Below are 24,878 nucleotides of genomic sequence, written 5' to 3'. Positions count from 1 at the left end.
AGGCGAAAACTTTTTGCGTCCTCGCTTTTCACCCTATTCAATTCCAAACCACGTGAAAACGAAAAGCGGCGAATGCGGAAAGTACTGTCAGAAGTGGAAAAATCAGCCTGTACCCCAATAAAAGATGCACTAACAGGGAATCAATGTATAAGTGTACTAAACTAATAGCCCTAATAAAAGTGTTTGGTGTACTTAAGTAGTTTAAATTGCTTCTTATTAACGTCTATGCAAAAGTGGTGAAGAATGGCATAAAGCAATATTTTTGGGTGAAAATATGTAGTCCAGTCAAATTTGGGGTACTTGAAACTGGGTGCTAGCATATTTTTATGTTTCTAAAGTGAACTTTTAAAAAAATTTCAAAAACGCACCTGCAATCCTAAAAACACCTGACCCATCCTTGCAGACCCCCAAGAAGTCTATTTCGCTAGTTTTTATGCTTATACCCCCACTTTTTAAATTTTCACCCCAAAAATGAAAGTACTTTTTGGATGTATTCTTCGTTATTTGTATTTTTTTTTTGCCACATTTACCCTTTGGGGGTCTGTCCGAAGGGTTCTGGGTTGTTTCCCCACCTTTGCACCTCAAAATAAAGATTTTGCACTTCTTTTCACCTGCTATTCTTAGGTGAATCTTTTTCACCTATTACTTTGCATTGAGTTTCTGCTTAGGCGAAATCCGGCTGGAATTGAATTTGGAGATAAGTTCCGAACAGGCGAAAAGCGGCAATACGCAAAACTTTTTCGTCGATTACGGCTTTTCCCCTCTAATTGAATACGGCCCTATAGTAGTTGCAGAGGGAAAATGTGTCAGTGGTTTTTGAGCAAGATTCCTAATCTATCAAACATTAATCAATAAGACTGGACTAAAGCGTTATGCATAAATTGACGTGTAGTTTAATTATAATAAGAGATTTTATCATTCCAGAATCCCACCACTGTTGGAGCGTACCATTGAATATAACTTGTCCATCTGGCCATAGCCTTCAAAGCATACTGGAGAGGAGGAAGGGAAGAATGTACAAACGCTGGCAGGGATTAATGCCAATACGTCTGAACTTTGGGCCTGATTCAGACCCGCTCGCGAGCGGGTCAATGGCCGGGCAGTGCGTGAATTTTCACTTGCTGCAGGACTCACTACAAGACGGGGCGGCTGTCGATTGTGATTGACAGTTCGCCCCATTTTGTAGGTGTGCACTGGGGTTGCTGGACAAACTGAGGCCGTTTGTGGGCGGCCCTACTGACATCACCAGTGGTGTCAGTAGTGAACTTCCTGCTCTAATAGAGCAGGAAGTTCACTGGGGCTTGTGGTGGACGAGACCCTACCACAAGGGTCTCGTCGCAAGTCCGATGGTCGCGATAATCGCGACCATCGCCAGGCCCCCTGCTAAAGCTGTGGGTCATCCACAGCTTAGCGAGCGGCCTGGAGGTGGGGGTTAAAGAAAAAACACCCTGATTCAGAGCGAGCGCCTTTATACAATGCGTCATTTGAGTTTACACAGGGGGAGATGTACTGAGCCTTGGAGAGAGATAAAGTACCAACCAATCAGCTTCTGTCATGTTACAGACTGTGGGCCTGATTCAGAGATGGATAGAATTGCACAGCCGCACACAAGCGGATCTGCAATTCCGTCCATTTAAAATGCAAATGCAGAAGGAGGTGTCACACACCTCCTTGCTGCATTTGCGTGATCCCAGCGCTGTGACCCAGGTGGCAGCCTGGGGTCACCATCGAAACAATCGAGACCATCGGTCACGATTGTTGTTGATGTTCCATTGGCCAGGCTGTGGGAGCTAAACCTTCCCGCAGCCTGGCCGGGTCCTGGCAGCTTGCGAGGCCAAGAAGTCTGCATGCACCCACGCAGACCCTGGCCTCGTCCCTCCCGGAAAACGGGGGCCACGCGCTGCCAGGGAACGCCCCCGCCCCGCCTCCCAAACCCCACAGCCTGTCAATCAAGCTGTGACTGGGACACACTGCAAGCGGGTTTCCAGTCGGAGGGCTGCACAAATGCGCATTACACCTGCTGTGCATGCGCAGTCTGCCAAACATCGGAGATGTCATCTCTGAAACAGGCCCTGTGTTTGAAAAATGACAGTTAGGAGCTGATTGGTTGATACTTTATCTCTGTCCACTTTATCTCCAAGGCTTAGTACATCTACCCCACAATGATATAGCTTGAAATATTTGGATTTAGAATGGATTTGAAGCAGGGGCATTTCAAGAGAGGAGGGGGTCCGTGTGCACATCTCCGTCACGGGCCCTCCTCTCAGTCTGGCGGCCGACAGCGCACTGAGCGCAGCGCGGCCAACACCGCACTGATAGACTCTGGGCACTAGAGTGTGCCCAGAGTCTAAAGCACATGCACAGGTCAATTTCCTTGTACTGCGCATGCGCAAAATGACGGGCCGAGGCGGCCATTTTCCAGGCGTTTTTACAGCGCTGACACCGGTGCTGACGAGGGACTCCGGAGAAGTAAGTATAATATGGGTGCACCGCACACCCTGCACCCATTATAAATACGCCAATGATTTGAAGGGAGGAACCCGGCTTGATCTCCCAAGCAGGCAAAAATATGGTTATCCCTAGTCTCTGACGTTAATCAGAAGTGGCTCCTGCCTACATGAGGGGGGCTGCTGCTGGTCTGCCAATGGGCAGCCTGGTCCCGGTGCTTCTGCAATGAATCTGGCAGGCGCTGGGACCGGCGCTGTGCATAACACTGGCTTCTGGGACTGCATTGGTTGCAGCCCCAAGAAGCCCTGTAGGGCTGCTCGAAAGGTAGAGCACTACTACTGGAAGGCACTCTCTGCTAAACGGCAATGATGTGCGTTCAGGTGAGGCAGAGCCTTTCCTGTCATACTTCAGTATACTCCAGAGTTTTGCCTATAAAATGATAAGAAAACATTTAAGAAAATATTATAAATATCTTCTTTGTATTATTCTAATCATTTTTATAATCAAAACTCTGGAGTAAAATGTGTTTGGCAGGTGAGGCACTGCCTCCCCTTACTACCTTTTCCACGCATCCCTGATCAAAACTCACCAAATTTCCAGCACTATATACTGCTGCACCTTTGTATAATGCCCATATGAATCCTCGGGTTCATATATGTGTAAATATGGCTCTGATACTAGCCAGTGGCTTCTCAGCCATTTACCTCACCACATGTCACTGCTAATCGCCGCCCGGACTGGCAGTCCCAGGGGGAGGAAACACATCCCCCTGGGGGTGCCTGCCCTTTGCATGACTGGCAGGTGGCGCTTCCAATGGGAAGACACCTCCAGTCATGGTGAAGTCCAGTGCAGTCACAAACTGCAACTGGCTCACTGAAGTAGTGAGATTTACTGTGGGGGGGGGCTGCAGCCCCTAGGTAAAATCCGCCACTGATGTTAGAAGAAAGCACTGGTGAGGAAAGAACTCAAAGCTCTAGCTTTGGTATCTCCTGGATATCTTTAAGTTCAAATGTTTCCAGAGAAGATGTTTAACCAAGAAGAAAAGTTTCTATTCAATGATTCAAGTGACGGTACCAAAAATGTTCATAAGGATTTATATTGGCAGTGGATTAAAGTAGGTGGAAACCCCACATCTGCCCAGAAGTCCCCCATAGTGAAAGCAGACACTGTATTGCCCATTCAATGCAGTTTGCTGGCTTAGCGCGGTGCTAACAGCCTTGTGTCTGGCATTTTAGTGAGAGAAGCCGGCTACCGTGACTAAACACCTAGCTTATGGCGCTGTAACTGGCATTCTCCAACTTAAGTGGTTCTAGTCGGGCTTAACAGTGCAGTGGATTGAATAACTCCGGGAACTCCTTCCCGAGGCAATTCAACATTGCGCTGAATTGAATCGCCCCCTATAAATGTGAGTCAAAATATATGTACACTGTACATTTTTCCTATGAAAAAAGGTACCGGTATTACAATGCTTGGCTAGATTACATTATGTAACCAAGGCACCTTACTGGGGCAGCAGCAGGGTACCTAGGCCTGTTAGCAGGTGATCTGTATATTATACAAATCAGTGGGCCTGATTCAGAGTTGTACGCTATGCCGATATTTCCGCAGATGGCTGATGTCTTTATTACAGTACATGTGTCTAAGTCGAAGGGCGCATCAGTCCCGGTGCCTCTGTGATGTCGCTCGCAGAGAGGTTTGAGCGCAGTGCGATTGACCGCTATGGGCCGTTTGTGGATGGTAACGGAGGGGTGGTTAGTAAAATGCAAGCGTGTCACAACCGTTTTATAGTACGGTCAAATCCAGCGACTGCGTCTTTCTTATTAAAAAATAATGTGGATATAAATCAATAGGTCGTCTTTTTATTTTTCTAATTCTGTTGCACAGAACTTTCTTGGAGCTAGAATAAAATGTATATTAATAGAACATACATCGGATTACTCGGCATTTCCAAGTGTGAATACTTCATTCACATGTGTGGTTTAGAGTGTAAACATTCCTGGAAAACAAGACAGAAATACAATTAAGAAGGAACAAGAAGGAACACTTAATTAAAAGCAGTGATGTGTAAATTATATTGTCCTGCTTTTGTTTATTAGAGGTGCTTAAACTGTATCCATTTTCTTTACTTAATTGTGTTGAGTACATAGGGAATATATTAGACACAGTTTTACACTAGCCGTACCTCCAAACATTCACTGTTTGGGACTAAGGAGCAGGGGTGTATCTAGGGATCCAAGCGCGCCTGGCAATGTAATGGACTGGCACCCCCCTAACCCTCTCCCCTATGCTGTGCCCCCAGTAGTAAACCCCCTATACAGTGCCCCCAGTAGTAGACCCCAGTAGTAGTCCCTCCTATACAGTGCCCCAGTAGTAGACCCCAGTAGTAGTCCTCCCTATACAGTACCCCCAGTTATAGTCCCCAGTAGTAGTCCCTCCTATACAGTGCCCCCAGTAGTAGTCCCCCCTATACAGTGCCCCCAGTAGTAGACCCCAGTAGTAGTCCCTCCTATACAGTGCGCCCAGTAGTAGTCCCCCCTATACAGTGCCCCCAGTAGTAGACCCCAGTAGTAGTCCCTCCTATACAGTGCGCCCAGTAGTAGTCCTCCCTATACAGTACCCCCAGTTATAGTCCCCAGTAGTAGTCCCTCCTATACAATGCCCCCAGTAGTAGTCCCCCCTATACAGTGCCCCCAGTAGTAGACCCCAGTAGTAGTCCCTCCTATACAGTGCGCCCAGTAGTAGTCCTCCCTATACAGTACCCCCAGTTATAGTCCCCAGTAGTAGTCCCCCTGTACAGTGCTCCCAGTAGTAGAACCCCCTATACAGTGCCCCCAGTAGTAGTCCCTCCTATACAGTGCCCCCAGTAGTAGTCCCCCCTATACAGTGCCCCCAGTAGTGGCCACCCCCCCTAAATTGCCCCCAGTAGTGGCCACCTCTATACAGTGCTCCCAGTAGTGGCCACCCCTACATAAATTGTCCCCAGTAGTGGCCACCCCTATACAGTGTTCCCAGTAGTGGCTAACCCCCCATAATTGCTCCCAGTAGTGGCCACCCTATACAATGCCCCCAGTAGCGGGCACCCCGCTTACACACAAAGAAGAAAAAAAAATTCACCTTACCTGATCCCCGCTACGGACGCGACCGCCGCTGTCTGCTCTAAGTCCCGGCCCGCTCTTCTCCTGCATGGGAGAGACATCATGACGTATGACGTCTCTCCCATCACATGCTGCGGGGGGAGCCGGAACACGGAGCTCATGAGTGAGCTACAGCCGGCTCCCTCCGAGGATGATGCAGCAGCAAATGAGAGTCTGTCTGCCTATCATTGGCTGGTTGCTATTACAAACACACAGCCATCGCTGGTGGCTGTCTGTTTGTAAACTGTGTAGGGCAGACCGCTATCACTGCGGTCTGCCCTACACTTGTGGGCCCGGGGGACTTGTCCACCCCTTGGCTGCTGGTGGAACTGCTGGACGGCGCCCCCCCTTTGGTCGGCGCCCCTGGCGAGTGCCATCCTGGCCAATGGGCAGATACGCCCCTGCTTAGGAGCTCATTCAGACCCGGATGCTAAGCTGCGCTCTCACGCAGCTAAAAGGGACCGGGTATGCAAATGCTGCGATCGCACTGTCTGGTCAAAGGACGCCCTCTATGTCTTAGAGAGTGACGGCAGAGCGAAAGCACGCCAGAGTATAAAGATGCCCACCTTTCTATCTTAGCACACGTCATCTCCAGGAAGTGTGTGATTAATCGTTAACATCAAGAGCTATCGGAACTGCACGCAGCGCTTGAGGTAGACCCTACCCCACCGCAAGCACTGCGATCAGTGCTGGCTAAAATACAACCAAGTGACGTGTACAGTAATGTAAAGAATGTGAAGAAGCGACCAATAGCAGCGAGAAGGCTGCTATTGTTGACTTCTTCACATTTTTACATTATGGCTTGTCACTATTTATGGTTATTTTATCATTTATAATTATATTATATTTTTATTGATTTTCTTTTTTTTGTATGGCCATATATGAAATTATTTTAATGGAAGTTAAATACAATTATTTTTAAGATATATATATTTTTTCATTACAGATCGACATCAGGATTTAAAATGAATGTCTAAGGCGCTTATGCAATTGGAATAAGGTGAGCAGGATATTATTTACTATTATTCTGACTTGATGACAACCGATTTGCACTACGGAGGCATGTTTTATTTTCTCCACATAACGACTACTGTCAGGATTTGAGACCCATCCAGATCGATTCATCGTTGCTATTGCAACCACCGTAGGACCACGGTGTTGATTTGTGTCCATTGTACTGATCTCACCTATAAAGGGTGAGTATATGTCTATATACTTTCTTTTTTGGTATTTATCACAGATTTACACTATATTTTTTTCCATTCTCTTTTTTTCCCCAAAATAACACGGTTCCTTGGGAGCGCCGGAATACTTCTATACAAAAAATATATATATTTCTGTACAAGCAACGGGCAATTTAGTGGCTTGTGTCTCTGTTTTAAACCTCAGGACATGGCTACATACCTAATGGTAGACGTCTCAATACATATACTGATGTCAGACCCATCCAGTGCTATAAAGTGGCTCAAGTAATTATATTTGAGAGGATTAGTACAAAGGAATAAGGATACCAGGAGGGGATATATGCAAGTTAAACTCTGGAAATAGATTTGGTAACAGTTATACAAGTATGTAACATGAATAATTTCATAACGATATGAGAAAAGCACTTTATAAATAAAATTATTAGTAGTACTATTATTAATAATAATAACAATAGATTTACAGTATCTCTGAAAAGTGTACAAAGGATAGATAAAGGGGAGTACGATTCACTGAAAAGGTAAGTTAACACTCTCACTCTTCAGCAAATGTATTTTAATACATTCCATCAGTATTTGGCCCTGCTTCACCTTGATAATGGGCAAAGCAGGGCCATGTATTTTAAGATCTTTAATGGCCACTTTGATACATCTCCTCAGGGCCGGCTCAAGGCATGTTCGACCAGTGCGGTCGAACAGGGGCGCCACCCCATTGAGGATGCACCCCTCCCAGCCATTCCCGATTTCAGCGGGACAGTCCCGTCTTTCGAGCACTGCCTTGCTGTTCCACCCGCGGGACGAAGTGTCCCGACAGTGGTCGGAAGGTTGGGCACCCCCATCGCCGCAGCCGGCCCAGAAGAAGAGGAATGACGTGCGGCATCCATTCAGTGCAGGAAGAGGGCTGAGGGCAGCCCAGCACTACGTTAACGGGAGACGTGCCATACGGGCACAACCCAGTTAACGTTATTTATGGGGCATGGCCTATGATAATTAGGCCACACCCCCATTTTCAGAAGCGAACGGCGAAGCCTTGCGCAGGTAACGGACCCATAAGTCCCGTCCTGTACAGGGCACAGCTACCCCTGGAGCCGGCCCTGCATCTCCTTCTAAATTATTTACAGCAGTGGATAAGTTTGCATAAGTGACCCTATTTTGCATATTTAGAAAAAAAAGTCCATTATTACTGTTTATATCAAGAAATAAATGACTGAAGAGTGGAGAATTTGCAGATCTGCTTGCAGGACAGTCATTTGTAGAATTTTCCAAGGCAGGATTGCAATATACAGTATATGTGTCATGAGTACATAAAGCAATAAGTTATATACAATGACCGAGAAAGTCCAACATTACTATCGAGGATTAATTTCTTGCTGTACTATTAATCACTAGCACTGCAACATGACATGCTCATGACTTGCGCAATGGGCTTCTTGCTCACTTTTCTTGATATTACAGTACAGAAAACATTGCTCATTTTTGCTCAAACTTCATCAAAAATAAGTAATGTTTAGTACCACCAGTTATATCCAGTGGAAATTCAAGCTTAAGACTTCGACAGGTCACGATTAACTGAATCTGCCCCTCTGTTTTCTAGGGTGAACCTGTCATCTACTCAAAGTTAAGGCATCCATTTTGTGAGCCAATAGGCAGCTTATCCATTTGTTTGGAGCTGATGACATCACTAAGGAACTGCCCGAATTATATTCCTCAGGAACGCTTTATAGAGAATGGATAGGCTATACTCTGACTAGGTACAGCTTATTTACTGATCCAACTCATGATAATTTAACTAGAGGTGAAGTGCAACAGTCACATCATGAAAGCCTAATTACAGACAGCGCGCCTATTTTATGGAACTATAAACATTGATGTATAATTGTTGCAGGGACCTGGAAGCTCCCTACTGCCTCAGGATAGGTGTACAGAGATGTTAAAAATAAAGACTTCGAATTGCAAGACGTGATAAATAAAAGCGCTAATAAGGGATGTGCTTCTCTATATATGACTGCGTTCCTGATTTCAGTGGGCACCACAGGACTCTCAAGCTGTGCAATGAGACCAGAAACTTAAGGTGCCTATACACGGCACGATATAGCACCTATATCGTGCCGATCCATTGGCACGATATAGGTGCTATATCGTGCCGTGCATGGGCACGATATCGTACCTGATATTAAGCTGCGCGCTCCCACGGGATTGTAAATCGCATCCCCAGATCTTCCCGCAGGTTGATATGATCTGGGATGCGATGTACGATCCCATTCAGATGGTGGAGGGGGCAGCCTGCATATCGTGCGGTCAGCGGGGACCACGTGATTGTCAGCGGGGACAGCACGATCTGTCTACCGACGGATCGGCAGTCGCCCTACATGGTGCATCGCACCATGTATGGCCACCATTACAGGTAACAAAGAACAATAATTTCATGATTTTTTTCCATAGAGACACACTACAAACTATGGGCTCGATTCAGACCTGCAAGCTAGATGCGTTTGCACGCTGCCAAAGTATGCAAATCCGCAATCGTACAGTAGCATGCCCACTATGTCTTGGCGTGCAATCGCGCTGTGTATGCAGAAGCCCACCTGCCTGTCTTAAGACGCCTATTTGCGCACGTCATCTCCAGGAAGTGTATGCAACCATCGGTAACATCGAGTACCATTGGATGCATACACTGCACTTGTGGCTGACCATACCCTACCGCAAGTATTGCGAGCGCTGCAGTGTAAAATTTAGCCTAGTGACGTGTACTATGACGCTGCCTCTTAATTATGCACGCCTCTGAAACAGCGTTAAGACGCTCAGGCACGCTGCGTTTGTACCTCCACTCCCCCGTTTCGAGTGGCCAGCCCCTGTCACCACTTCTCCTGTCACTCATTCAGCCGGGCTGTTTATGCACAGCGAGCGAACGCTTCCCGATCGCTTGGACTGGTTCACGCACTGCGATGCGTACACATGCGCAGAATGCAAAACATTGGCTGGCTGCGTGCGAACGCATCCTAGCGAGCGGGTCTGAATCGGGCCCTATTTGAGAAATGAAACTAATATATTTAATAAGAATAATTTTTAATTTTTGACTCTTGAAATAAAAGCAGCTGCACTATGCCCATACCACTATATGAAACATGAATGACTGTGAAACAAGAAGCATATTGGGAAAATATTTAAATAGGAGAGATAGGATGAATGTGACAGTGGACACACACCACATGATAATCCTTCAGATCCGGCCGATGAACAACAGTTCTGCAAGATTATCATTCAGTGTATACACATGAATAATGATCATTCTTAGCCGCGAAAAGCCGAGATCGGTGAAAAGCGCAATGTTTTTGCCTCATTTGCATGTTTTGAGGCGAAGTTTTCGCCTGCTTACTCAATGCCCGCACCCGCTTTTCACCCTATTCAATTGTAAAACAGGCAAAAACGCATATTGATGAATGCAGCGAATTGCGGAACTGGCGAAAAGATCCGTTTTTTGGGGGAAATCAGTCTGTACCCCCAATAAAGCCTATCTTACCCGGGGAATCAATATAGAAGTGTATTAATAACCCTAATAGAAGTAATTAGGGTACTTAAATTGAGACAAAGGGCTGTTATATGCATATTTGCATAAGTGTGGAAAAATTATGGTAAGCATTTTTTTGGGGGGAAATTGCTGTAGTTAATTTAGGGGTACTTTAAAATGGGTACTAGTATATTTTGGTGTCTATAAAATGCAGATTTAAATGTTAAAAATACACATGCTGCGGCCACCTGCAATCCTAAAAACACCTTCCCCATCCATACAGCGCCCCAAAATACCTGTCCCAGTACTTTAGACCCATTTTCCAACACTTTTAACATTTTCGCCACAAAAATTACGTCTTTTTTGGGGTGAATTAAGATAATTGTTTATTTTGCCTAATTAGCCATTAGGGGGGTGTCCAAAGGGTTCTGAACCAAGGCCCTGATTCAGAGCTGGACGCTCTGACAGAGCGCTCGCTCTGAATCAGGGTCGTCCTTCCTAATTTTAGAGCGGCCTCCTGGCCGCTCGCATAGCTGTGGGTGACCACCCACAGCTATAGCAAGCGGCCAAAAAGATGGTCGCGATGGTCAAAACCATCGGGCTTGCGACGAGACCCTTGTGGTAGGGTCTCGTTGCCGCAAGCCCTGGAGTGCTTTCGACTCTATCAGAGCCGAGAGCACTCCCACTGACATCACTTGTGATGTCAATGCGGCCGGCCCCAGACTGTAGGCATTCCCATGGGAGCGTCTGTCTGGGCAGCCACGCCCCCGGCACACCCACTAAAGGGGGTGTGCTGTCACTCACCATCGACAGCACGCCCCCTTTGTAGTGAGACCCATAGCGATGGCTTGGCCGTCGCTATCCGGGTCTCACGCATGCGCACGACAGAGCCGGCTCCCTCGTGCGCATACGCACTGGGCTAACATCGACCCGCTTGCGAGCGGGTCTGAATTATGCCCCAAGTTCCCACATTTGTACCGCAAAATATGGATTTTGCACTGCTTTTCTCTTGCCTTTTGATAAAGAAACTTTTTCGCCTAGGCGAAAACGTCCTGGAATTGAATAGGGCGATACTTTGGAAACAAGTGAAAACTTTTCGCCAATCGCGGCTTTTTGCCTCTAATTGAATACAGGCCATTTGCCTGATAACAGCTGAAAAATAGTCTGGATCATAAAACGTGATTATAAAACCTGTCCCATCCTCCTGACTTGTCATTCAGCGGATTCCACAGTGGAAAGCTCATTCCCATAGATCATGCAATGTATGGAGGCATGACAATTATTGTTCAAGTGCTCAGCTCTGAACAATCCGTTTCGATGGATGGCGTGGTTCATCGTGCAGTCTATGGCCAGCATTCATGGTGACCGTCCCACTTTTCAAACCGCAAGGCCTACAGCCATGCATATAGGTGGATGCTGTCCTGTGCTAAGTTTTGCTTTTTGTAAATTATTGACCCTTGGAAAGAGTGTGAGATGGACTTTATGATGGCACCAACCACTGGATTACATCTGGATGAGTTTGTGAATATACACAAATAAGTAAAAGTTGAGCTTCCCTTGTACAAAATGTTTTTTTTTTGTTTTGTTTTTTAAGGAGAAATGCGGATCCCTAATGCGAGAGATGAAAATGACCTGAGCACAATTTAAAGCCAGTCAGCAGTGTAACGTGCAGATCTGTGCCAGAGAGCTTCTATAGTGCAACTATGCTCAACCAAACAATAAAGAAGAATAAATCAGAGGTAGCCAGCAGACATGTATATAGCATATGTGCACAGTGATGATCCTCTCGTACTTCCTGGCTGGGTGACATGAATGAGCCCTCCCGCCCCCCGAGTTGTGGACCCCAGCCAGCCCCATTCCTCCCCTCCTGTGTGCCGTGTGCCTGCGCTCTCCCCTCCCGCAGCTGCCGCTTGTTGCTGGGGAGGGTGACGTCATCGCTTCCGCCCCGCTTCCTCTCTGTCTCTCTCCTCCTTGTCCCTGCGGCGGCGGTGGCGGCGGGTGAGAGGCTGCGCACACCGGCAGGCACACACAGCGTACTGCGAGAGAGGCACCGCGGCAGCAGCAGGCGGCATGGAGTAACCGGAGATGGGGCTCGGACGGGGCCACCACCAGCAGCCACACGGGCGGGGCGCAACGGCAGCCGCCTGCGGGCTACTATAACCCGTTCCCCACACACCGGAGGAGGAGGACGACGACGACTGTGTAAGGGGCTCCTCTATCCATGCTAGACCAGCAGTCCCCTTCTCTCCGTAGCCTAGGAAGGATGAGCTGCTCGGAGCCCCCCGAGGCGGGAGCCAGACGGTGATCAGGACAAGATGAGCGAGGAAGCCCCCCCTGAGGAGTAAGTGCCCCTCTCCCTGCGCTGCCTGTGCCCGCTGCCGGTTGCTCCTCTCCCCTGCTAGCTGCATGGCTGCAGATGCTGGCATTGCACGCAGCATGGGGCACAGTTACAGCCCGGTTGCTGGCTGCATGGGCCGCAGTGCTGTTGCCATGCTACTGGCAGGGCGGCTGCATCCACATACATGCCTAGGATGCATAAGAGCATGTGGGTATCGGGTGGCAACTTGTGGCAGATGGCACAGATGGCATTACTACTCTACAAGTAGCTGCAATGTTAGCATGTTTATGTGCACTAATATATTATGGGAAACGTATGTTTATGTGCATATATAGATCATGGGGAATAATGCTGGTATGTTTATGTGCATCTATAGATAATGAACATACTAACATTATTCCCCATGTGCATATATAGATCATGGGAAATAATGATAGTATGTTTTTGTGCATTTATAGATCAAAGGAAATGCTTCTGCATTAATGCTCCTTGTGGAAAAATAATGGTTGCATACAAAATAATAGTAAATGCCAGGCTTGCAAGCCCACAGAACAAGTGGCAAATAGTGAGATTAGTGGACCTAGGCACAGCTGCTGCAGAAACTCATGTTACAAACGTCAGTCTCTTATAATGGCATTGTTTAATATAGCATGTTTGAGTGGTAAATGCATCTGTGGAGTTTCTGCTGCAATTGAAAAATGACATGCGGATGGCCGCAAGTCGTACATGTCACCCATCTAGTGGGCATTTGACATTTTAAACCTGTATATGGTGGTTACTGCTGAGACTGTTATAGGGGCTTACCTGAGGCATTGACGCATTTTCATGTGTACAAGTTTCATAGCAATGATGGGCTTAGCTTCGACTAGTACTGTGATGCTGGTGCTTGTATTGCAATTTTGCAACATACAATTTTGTATATTCTTATCTGCAGTGTTTTTATAATGATCTGCAGTTTACATATTACATAATGCATAAGTTCACTCTTCCCAGGCTTGCCACAGTTTGTGGTGGGACTATGTAGCTGTGATGTTTAGCAAAAGTCTCGTAGCTGTCAGAAGTGTATATTATATGTATCGTATTTATTACATAATGGCCATATATCTGAAATCTTGCATCGTATGTATGTTTTACAGTTGTTTCTTGTGAACACAGCTGTGGAGTGCTGCAGAACATAGTAAGTTGGGGCATCCTCTGAGCATAGATTGCAAATTCCATTACTGAGTAGTGAAATACAAACCGAGTCGTGTCATGTTATTCATAATAATGCAACATGGGTCATGTTTTTTCTCATGTTGTTATGGGTTGTCATAATGTATCTATATGCAGCTCTGACACATGACCTGGCATTTATATTTACTTATCATCCGACCTAGTACAATCTATTTTAATTTTATTTATTTTTTTTTTTATTTTGTGTGCTTCACATGACAAACGACTTTTAAAAAAAAATGTAAAACAATTACAAGAAAACAAAAATATCAGGTTTGGTAAAGATAATCTCTCAGGATGTGAGAGATGCTATCATTCATAAAAAATATAATCTACAGTGTGATAACATTGGTGTCCACATAGACTGGAATTGATGTATCTTGAGCCCCCATCTGCTCATAGTACACATAGGGAAGTCTCTGTTTTTTCTTTCAAGCCACAGTGTGAAATATAGTAATATCTAACTTTATACATTGAATATCACGGTGTACTGCTTATCCTGTCAGGCCACACTAACTATGCACTTTGCGCGTGGGTTACCTTACCTTAAGGCCTGCCATTCATTTTAAGAATTTGGTTACCATGTAATTATAAACCATTCAGTAGGCTTGATGCGTTGAAGGGCCCTGAGGGGAAATTATGTATGACTTGTCATTAGATACCAGCTGTAATAAAATGTTTGTCTCTCGGATGGTTAGTTTGTCGAGTTCTATTGCGTATGCGCTTTCCAAATGGTGTTTCAAAAATTCTGTATCTGAAGTGTGAAATGAAAACAGAAAGGGTCACGGCTCTGGCATCGAAGATGTTTTACATGCGCACTATATTATTATACTGTCATAAATATAGGCTGTATGTAGTTATTACACAGTACTGTAATGCTGTGGTAAGATGCACAGTGTGTTCATATATTTGAGTGATTATGCTGATATTTATGACTAAGTTATTTTTCCTGCTTGGGGCTAAATCTGTTTTTGAACATGGTAGTCATGGTCGTTTTATGGAACTTGAAGATATTCTTGTTTGGCTTCAGGTAAATTAATGTTTTGACTGATAAGTAGTTATTTCACTAGGGATGTACATGTGTTAGGGGGTCTCCCCTCTAAACTCTAGAAAAAAAGCGTTGTGCTGAATTCCTTGTGCTAATTTTCATCCATAAATATTACCATAGCACAGTGCTTCCAAAACTTTTTTTGAATCATGGCATCCTAGAGTATCAACATTTTTTCATGGCACCCCTAGGCCAAAAGTTTCTTATTGAGAAATTCAGAAACAAAAATATTGAATTAAGTAAACAGACCTATCTGGCGTCCTTAGGTTCAGTTACGTGGTGGTGGACAAGGTTGCACGTCTGCTTGTCCACATTTTATGATAGGCAAAACCAGGGCTAGTGGCTGCCAGTCACATTGGGCTTGGTTCAATTCAATGCAAATTGAATAGCGCCAGGAATGAGCTCAATTCAGTGCGCTGTTAAGCCAGACCCTCCTGTGGTGCGAGCAGAAATCGACAAAACTCCTGGCGCGATGCTGTTGTCTGCCCTTAGCGCGGCAAAAACCGGCTTGCGCCAGGCAGTCAAGTCAGATAATGGCCATGTTTAAGGCGCAAGAACGAGCATTCTCTGACGTAACAGCGTGCTGAATTGAATAGCTCCGGGAGCTCCTTCTGGCGCTATTCAATTTGCGTTGAATTGAATCGTGCCCATTGACCATAAAACATTTAATTTGGTCTTGGGCAACCAACCTGTGGCACCCAAGGGTGCCATGGGGATCGGTATGAATAACTGCCGGTCCTATGCGTGGCTGTTCAAATCCCGACAGTGGATGCCCGACGGAGGGGATCCCGACAAGGTAAGTATTTTACCTATTCCTAACCCTCAACCCTCCCTTAGGGGTGCCTAAACCTAAGTCTCCCAGGGGGGTGCCTAATCCTAACCTCCCCCCAGGGGTGCCTAAACCCCCTTCCTCTAGCCTAACCCTCCCGGGGAGGGTGCCTAACCCTAAGTCCCCACTGGGAGCCCTGAAACCCAACCCTCCCCCCTGTGCGGCTGTCCGCGCCCGGCTTACCTTCGTTTGGTATGTCGGGCTCCCGGCGATAATGATAGGCGTTGGTATTTTGACGCCTGTCATTAGTCCCCATTCGGAATTAGACAGTCGGAAATTGCGACCGTCGGCTTCCTGACTGCATCCCGTGCCATGGCACCCAGTTTTGTAACAACTGTCATAGCATATTTTGTGAGCTCATGTGGGATATGGCATATGCACCACCATGAATAAATGTGTACAGACTATATAAAGATTACTAATTTTTGAAATGCATGGGGTAGATTTCATTAGCCACAATGTTTTATTGGAACTTCACATACTAACACTACGCAGGTTAACCGGGCAGAACAACCTCTTGTTTTTGCTCGCATCCCATATGGGTACGAGCACAAACCAAGCAGGCTTTTTCCTATGTGTGCAGCCGCATGTCAGAACCTCACACTTAATTGAATCTGCTATTTAATGTGTTGGGTGCTATGTGTTTTTTGATTCCTGCTGGTTTTCTGAAGGTAATGTCACACAGGGCAACAAAATGCTACCATTTAGTGACTAAAGAAAGGCAGCGTTCACCACTATTGTAATATGTGGATCCTGGGTTCCTCTGGGTTTTCCAGCTCTGCATACATAACAATGATTAAAAAGAGGCGCATATGAAAGCATCTAGCATTTTGTAGCTTTTTTTTTTTTTGGCATGAACATTACCCTAGGCAAGCAATATTGAAATCTGCTAGATATGTCACATTGCTTATGCTGGACATAAATTGTATAGTGTATCTGTCCAATCTGGCTGGTTCAATCATTATATGGTTTTAAATACTGGAAAACAGACAAAATTGATTGTTCAAATTGGATAAATGTGTTTTATTTAACCAATTTGTCTGAACGACCATTTTTGTCTGTTTTCCAGTGTTTGAACAAATGTTCGACTGTCATTTGCTCCCATACACTTCCAGATTTTCATTCCAACCAGCCAGATTGGACCGATATCTGACAGATAATTGTATAGTGTATGCCCAGTATTAGTTAAATGTGTTTTCTGTACTCCTGTCCAATTCAGTTCAGCGTGATATGAATAGCACCAGAACAGAGGGCCTGATTCAGAGCCGGACGCTATGTGCGCTCGCTCGCTCAGAAAAAGGGGTCGGCTATTTAAATTGAGCGCTCGCTCTTTGCGGTCTGTTGACGCCTCTATGTCTGAGCGAACGAAATATGCGCTCGCTATTTTGTAAAGAGGCCCCCTGGCCGCTCGCATCATACGTCATCTCCGCTATTTATTTGATTAATCGAGTACATCGAAAGGCATCTGAACTGCTCGCAGTGCTTGTGGTTGGATTTTCCTACCGCAATCATGCGAACAGTTCAGGCTAAGAAACAACCAAGTGACGTGGTCGATGACGCTGCTTTGTTAATTATGCACACCCTTAAAACGCCCGTTTTGACCTTTTGGCACGCCTGCATTCGGATCTCCACTCCCCGTTTTCAAGCACCTTCCCCCGTTACCACCCACAAACGCCTCATCCTGTCACTCAAATTAGCAGGCATTCGCTATTTTGCAAGCACACAATTTCCGACCGCAATGAATGGTTCGTGCATGCGTATTACAACCCATACGCATGCACAGTTGTGCGAACATCGCTCGGAGCAAACGTCTGTCTGATTACCGCATAACACTTCGTAATGTAACTGTCCAGTATCAACTTTCAATTGAAAAGAAACTTGGGTCAATGTACTAAGCATCATTTTTCAAAGCGGTCATTTGAAAGGCAAAATCAATCTGGTTTTGCATTTTAAATGACTGCTACTTTAAAACATTGAGCAGTCTTGCACTGGACTTGCCGATGCTTGAAGTCCACATCCTATTACGGGTGTATTATGCATGGCCGGCGGTTCAAATCCCGACAGCAGAAGCCCGGCTGGGTTGAAGATCCAGAACGTCAAAATGTAAGTATTAACTAACCCTATTCTACCCCATAACTGTCCCTTAGGGGTGCCTAACCCTAACCGCCCCCCTTCCCTGCAGCCTAACCCTAAGTCTCCCTGGGGGGTGCCTAACCTCCCCTTCCCCTAGCCTAACCTCCTGGGGGGGTATCTAACCCTAAGTCCCACCGGGAGCCCCCTAACCTAACCCTTCCCCCCCCTCCCGCGCTGCTGTCCGCGGCCAGCGCCCGGCTTACCTTCGATAGGTAAGCCAGGTGTCGGGCTCCCGGCGTAGGTCTACTAACAGGCGTCTGGATTTCGATGCCTGTCATTAGTACCATGCCGGGATTAGAAAGTCGGTTAGCCGGCGGTCGGGATTTAGACCGTCGACTTCCTGACTACGTCCCCCTATTACATATACCCCTGTGTCTGTGGTTACAGCCACTGGCTTTAAAGAGGCAATAATATTAAATACAAAAACATGCCTGGTTTAGCATTTATTACTGTTGTCCCTTTTAAAATAGTGGCCAAAGACGCGTCTGCTTAGTAAATTAACCCCCTTATGTTTATCTGTACACCTAGGGCTATTGATCTTCCAGATGCTGAAATAATGGAAAATATATGGGGGGGGGGGATTTAATTATTCCAGCATGACACCATGTGCTGTTCCCCATTGGCACCTTGTGTTTATCTGCATTGAAAGTTTTCCCTTGCCACCCATAGGGGTGCGCAGGGACATTTGAGATGTTGGTACTACCGTGTCTGGCATTTATCTGTGCGGTAATTGAAGTGTTATTAGGGCGCTATTGCACCTCTGAATTACTTGTTTAAAATGTTTCACTATAGTGAAATATTCTATATAGCAGAGGTTCCCAAACTCTGTCTTCAAGGCACCCGAACAGTCCAGGGTTTAAGGATATCCATGTTTGACCAATGGTGGCTTAATTAGTACCTCAGCCAATTTGATTTAACCACCTGTGCTCAACCATGGATTTCTCTAAAACGTGAACTGTTAGGGAACCTCTGGTATATAATATACAAATGAACATTGCTGGTATGAACACGGCAAGCTGCGGTTTCCATGTAGGTAATGTAGTACTATTGTGTGTTGTGGAGGCTTTGCCTGTGTGCCAGTGTTATGTAAAGCCTGTTATTGCAATGCTGCAGAACTCACTGCGGAGGCCATGAATGAGCCTCTGGCAGCCGAGGGGATGTCCGAGCGCCCCCTCCCCTCCATTTCCAGCTCTGTATATGGAAATTAAGTATGCTAAACTTCCCAGGAAGCTAGTGCTGAGTCTCTCCTCCCCCGGCCCCCAGGTCTATAGGTGGCTGCTTCCCCGTCAGGTTGCCCTGCCTGCACCTACAGCTGTCCCTCTCTCCCTGCTGCCCCCTTGTCGGCAGGGGAGAGTTTCCTACGTCACACAACACCCGGCTATGGGCCAGGGCGAGCCTGGTCGGTGCTATAAGCTTGGGCTGCAGCTGACCAGTATTTGTGCTGTTGCTGTGTTTGCTCCTCTTCCTCCCTCCCCCGTCCGCCATCTTTCCTTTTGACTTGCCCTCATTTGCATGCTGCAGCTCTCATTCATAAAAAGAAGACTGAAAACATTAGTGCAGCCTGGTTGTTCGACATAACCTGCGGAGGCATGGGGCACCAACACCTTCCCACTTCTACCTTCCCTGCTGCTCTGCCTTTGTCACGGTGAACAAGTCCCAAGTACAATGGGTGGGGTCGGATGTAGGGGTTGAGTGAGTGAGGGGGGTGTTGCAGGATCCTGTGTCTGCAGTGTACAGAACAGAACTTTGTGAATAGAAAAGAACATCGCAGACCCGGCCGTCACGTGACCGCGGCCATTCATAAATCCCACAGCGGCCTCTTCCCAGGATCACGTTCTATCTACGGCCGGCGGGCGGCTGCAGTGCTGCTCCGTGTGCCTGGCTTAGTGCTATTCGCACCGGTCACTGCCTGTAACGTGTGGGTGACTTACACAAAATCTGGGTAGCTGTGTGTAGGGATATAAACAGTATGAAAAAACAACTTTAGTTTCCTGCGCATACATGTGTTATCTGTGCATGTGCAACACGTGCGGATGTGTGGACATACGTGTATCCTAAAATCGGACCAAATAGCCTCATGTGGTGTGGCACGGCCTTTGCGATTTAGCTGCACTATGCTACTTAAAAGTGTGTGTGTGTGTATTTTTGTAACAAAGGAATTTGCGACTTTATACCAATTCCTTTGTTCCAAAAATGGTAATCCTAAATATTTAGTATAATTAGGCAAATTAAGATGCAAACTTCAGGAGAAAGTATGTGAACTGGGTAAAAAGGCAAAAGAATGTGACCCACGTCAGGACTCGCACCACGTATACTTGGGGGGTCTATTTACTAAGCAGTGTTAGGAGACCAAGTGAAAAGTGATAAGGTGCCAGCCAATCAGCTCCCAACTGTCATCTCACAGTCTGTGTTTGAAAAATGACAGTTGGGGGCTGATTGGCTGGCATCTTATCACTTTTCACTCTTGTCTCCTAACACTGCTTAGTAAATCAACCCCTTAATCTGCAACTTTATTCCAGTTTCTTTGTGACAAATTACTAATCCTAAATACCTAGTACACTGAGCAAATCTGTATGTGACTCAGGCCCGTATTCAATTAGAGGCGAAAAGTCTGACAAGTTTTGCCTGTCCGACTTTCCGCCTCCTTCACCTGTTTAGAGGCGCAAAGTTTTTGCGGGTCCCCGCTTTTTGCCCTATTCAAGTCCTAAACCTGCGAAAACGGAAAGCGTCGAATGCGTAACAGTAGTTAAGTACTGTCGGAAGTGGGGAAATCAGTTTGTACCCCAAAACAAGATGCACTAACATAGGGAGTAAATGTAGATGTGTACTAATAGCTCTAATAAAAGTGGGGTACTTAAGTTATTTAAATTGCTTTTTATTAGTGTCTTTGCATAAGTGGTGAAGAATGGCATAAAGCAGTATTTTTGGGTGAAAACAAGTATTCCAGTCAAATTTGGGGTACCAGAAAATAGGTGCTAGCATATTTCTATGTCTCTAAAGTGAACTTTAAAAAAAAAAGTCAAACGCACCTGCAATCCTAAAAACCCCTGACCCATCCTTGCAGACCCCCATGAGGTCCATTTCGCTAGTTTTTATGCTTGTACCCCCACTTTTTACTTTCCCCCCAAAAAATAGTACTTTTTTCAGGTGTTCTTAGGGTTTTTTTTTTTTATTATTATTGGTGTGTGTTTTTTTTTTTTTTGTAAGATTTGGCGTTTGGGGGACACTGCCACAGGTTCTGGGTCGTTTTGCCGCGTTTGCACCCCAGGATAAAGATTTTGCACCACTTTTCACCTGCTATTCTTAGGAAAAACTTTTTCACCTATTACATTGCATTGTTTCCACTTAGGCGAATTCCGTCTGGAATTGAATTTGGAGATAAGTTCCGAACAGGCGAAAAGCGGCAATAGGTGAAACTTTTTCGCCGATTACGGCTTTTCTCCTCTAATTGAATACAGCCTTAAAATGCAAAGTTCAGGAAAAAGTAGGCAAGCAAGAGATTCGCCACCCATAGCGCATCATCTCAGTTGTGCCTGGTGTCTTGCGCCATATATGCTCAAACAGGATCAGTGTATGAGGACACATCCTGTATGTACCCTTTTAAATGTTAACCTTTTTTTATTCTCTTATAAGTGGTTTTGTTATTAATCGGAGAAAGTAGTGTATTGACTTTCACCGCATCCTAGTGTGACTTAAAATATTTAGGGCATTATTCAATTGTTTTATAGCGCCCAATCTCCCGTCTACAGTGACGGGACATTGCGGGGCGATATTCAATTGATTCCGATTATCGTGCCCAAAGAGGTCGTAAAAACAGCTAAACCCGACAAAGTGCTGGGCGCGATCGTGAAAAGTGCCATTTTGGTGCCCAAACGGGTCACTTTTCGCGCATTTCGGCTAGCCACCCCAGGGGGGTGCGAGGTGAAATGCTGGCGCTGCCAGCTGTTCGCGCCCGACAGGAGCAACAATTTAATAGCTCCGTTGGGCGCGAAGGGGGGGCAGTTGCCGGTGCCAACAATTGAATACCGCCCATGTCAATGGGCTCAATTCAATTAGGCGCGACTATATCACACCAGTGAGTATATTCGGATATTTGCCGAACTCTGGGATTTTTATACAAAGCCCTATGGGAAAGCGAACAAAAATCCACGAGTATGGGAGATTGTGCCTCGAGGAGTGCTAGTTCTGCTGCCGTTGCAACTCGCTTCTAATTGAGTTGACCCCAATGTCTCTTTGTAATACGCTCTGTTGTTACTCTTAAAAAAACAATTAAGAAAAAACCTGCAGAAGTTACAGAGAAGGGCTTGGAATTAAATTTTTGTTTAAATTATTTTTATTTTTCGCACCATTTTCTTGCTGATTTTTTTTATTTATTTTCCTTTTGAATGACGTCTAAAACAGAGTAAAATTAATGATACTCTGCTACTAGAAAAATAGTGTTCCTCATTGGCATCACTGACCTGAAATATGCAAAACATCTCCCCTTACCATAATAACCATATCAAAAGATGTTAAATGTTGGTATTTTACATACAGTAGGTGGCTAAATTAGTTGAGATCCGGCAAGATGGTTGCTATCATGACTGAGACCAGTTACTGTGTTTGGAAGAGGGCGATCATCGTTATCTTTTAACCACATTTACTAACCTTCCTGATAATGAAGATTCAGCCAGACTGTTGGGTATTGTTGGTGTTTTCTGGCCTCATATAATGGCCGTTTGCCAACCTATAGTTTAGTGATCTTTTGAAACTTGTTCAGCGTCCCTTAACCATAAACATTAATTTAAATTTTGCCCCAATAAGTAGAAACATCTGTCTAAATTCCATATGTTGATTGCTGCATCTGCTTACCAGCTTTCTTGTTTCCTGCATGGAAGATCTACCATAAAGTTATAAGTTAGCACTTTCCATCTGAAATCTAAAAAAATAAATGCTTTAATGTTATTATTTAACCTGTATTATGCATATAAGAACCCAAATCCGATTGCTTTAAGAGAAAAGCTACCTTTTTCCACTATAACTGACATGATTTGTTTTATTCTTGTTAAGTAATATTTAAAAATATAGTGACAAACTAATAGTAAAGTCATTTGAAACTTTGTATATAACTTTTTTCTTCTTCTGCCCACACTGACCTGCATTAGCTTGCTAAGCTTTCCCTATTAATAGTAATATACTTTTGAAATGTTCATAGCATCCCACTGTGCTCACAAAGCTATTTTTACTAATAGGTTTACAACATACGGTAGCATTGATTTTATATCTCTTCCCAGTTTATTTTCCCTGAGGCCCGTTTTCGCTGATTTCCACACCCATCATCACCTTTTGACATGTTTCTTCAAGTTATGGCACTTGTACATCGTGCGTAAAACAAAATATGTTTGTGTAGAGCTCTGTAAAACTGCAGTGTAGTGGCTGGTAAGGATCGCAGATTGTCTAGATGATACTTCCTCAATGGATATTGAAGACGATACTCCAAGAACATATCCTTTAAATAATTTTAAGAGCGGCAGTTACACTTTACGGAGTATGAAGGAAGAGACAATTGATGATGAAATACTGCTAAAACTGCCAAATAAGGCAAAATTCTTCATTTACAGTTCAGGGTTTAAGCTAGTTACACACTACACGATCGTGTACCCCGCCGACGGGATGACACGATGTAACAATACATTCAGCCATCTGTACACATTGCGGTGTATGATGGCGTGATGTGTCGTTCCATGGCGTCGTTCAGTGCAGCACAGCAGATGAGACGATGCGATGAATGACCCATGGGTACTTGCGATCGGGCATATACACTATGGGTGCGATTCAATTCAACAGGAATAGCGCAGGGAAGGCAGTCCCGGAGCCATTTTCTTCAGCGTGCTGTTATGTCGGAGAATGCTAGTTCTCGCGCCTTAAATATGGTGTTTAGTCGTGAGAACGGGCATTCTCTGACCTAACTGCCTGGCGCGATGCTGTTTCCGCAGCGCTAAGGGCAGAAAACAGCATCGCGTCACCCAGGAGTTTTGTCGGATCTCTGCTTGCACCCCAGGAGGTCGGAGCGATACTATATATCATAAGACGGAACGCATAGTATACACCCAGTTTTAGATTTAGTGCAGTATTCAGCTGAATAAAAGTAAAAAATATAGGTTCACTGCTTGACTACCATAGTCTAGGCTCCACATTGGTCTTTTTGGGGAAAAAAAAATGTTTTATTTAATAACTCTCACCTCCTACAGGGGGAGATTTATCAAAACTTGGAAAGTGATAAAGTAGGGAGAGATCCAGGGGTAGATGTATGATGCTCCATTACAGGGTTTAGCGGTATCTGCGCACGTTATGTGCTGTTGGTACCGCTTTTCCTCATGTATTAATGTGGGGTTATGTGTTAAATTACTGGGGCACTATCTACAAGATAGTTCACCGATGTGCCAGCAAATGTATGAACGGTCAGTGGCCCCACCATAGCACTGTCCCTGACTGCGGCCGCTGAGTTCCAGGCTGTGCAGTGGAGATTTTGCGATGCTTGCGACATCTCGTGCATGTCCACTGGAGCCAGTCGGGAGATGATAGACAGCGCATCAGCACTAGGCTCTGGCAGACGAGATGTTAATACATCTTGTCATTACTGCTTCCGGCTTCGCCTCAGTAAAGGGGCGAAGGAGAGAGCTATAGTGGCATGATCCGTGCCACTATAATAAATCTGTCCCATTGTACCAACCAATCAAATAAAATGACATGGCTCAATCTAATTAGGTGCGGTGTTCTCGCCTCCGTTCAAAAATCCACAAATATGGGGGCGAGATAGGGCTTTGAGGGGGGTGAGTTCCGATGCCGGCGTTTACAGACACAAGAAATTTACTCGTCACTGTGCTCAATAAATAGAACCATGCACAGTCTATAATAGACAGGCTCGAATAGTGCATTACCAGGGAACACCATTCATTTTTAACGTCTAATTAAAACGAGCAAAAGAGAAGTATGTATCAACAGGCTTGTCTGACAAATCTTCCAGGCGCTGCGATCTAGATCTCT

At 45.4% G+C, this 24,878-nt stretch overlaps 1 protein-coding gene across 1 annotated transcript in view; it reads left to right on the top strand.

The window, feature by feature from the left end:
- The first annotated feature begins 12,162 nt into the window (after window positions 1-12,162).
- Window positions 12,163-24,878, top strand: part of SPRED2 (sprouty related EVH1 domain containing 2) — a 92,029-nt gene continuing 79,313 nt past the window's right edge. Inside the window, exon 1 of the mRNA XM_088477251.1 lies at window positions 12,163-12,633. Coding sequence (XP_088333377.1) covers window positions 12,608-12,633 — 26 coding nt within the window. The 5' untranslated portion in view covers window positions 12,163-12,607. The remainder of the gene's footprint in view (window positions 12,634-24,878) is intronic.

This window comes from Taudactylus pleione, unplaced genomic scaffold (assembly GCF_031769625.1).
Source record: "Taudactylus pleione unplaced genomic scaffold, aTauple2 ptg000201l, whole genome shotgun sequence".
Lineage (NCBI taxonomy): Eukaryota > Metazoa > Chordata > Amphibia > Anura > Myobatrachidae > Taudactylus > Taudactylus pleione.
The sequence above is the reverse complement of the archived record's forward strand: the minus strand, read 5'-3'. Positions and strand labels throughout refer to the sequence as shown.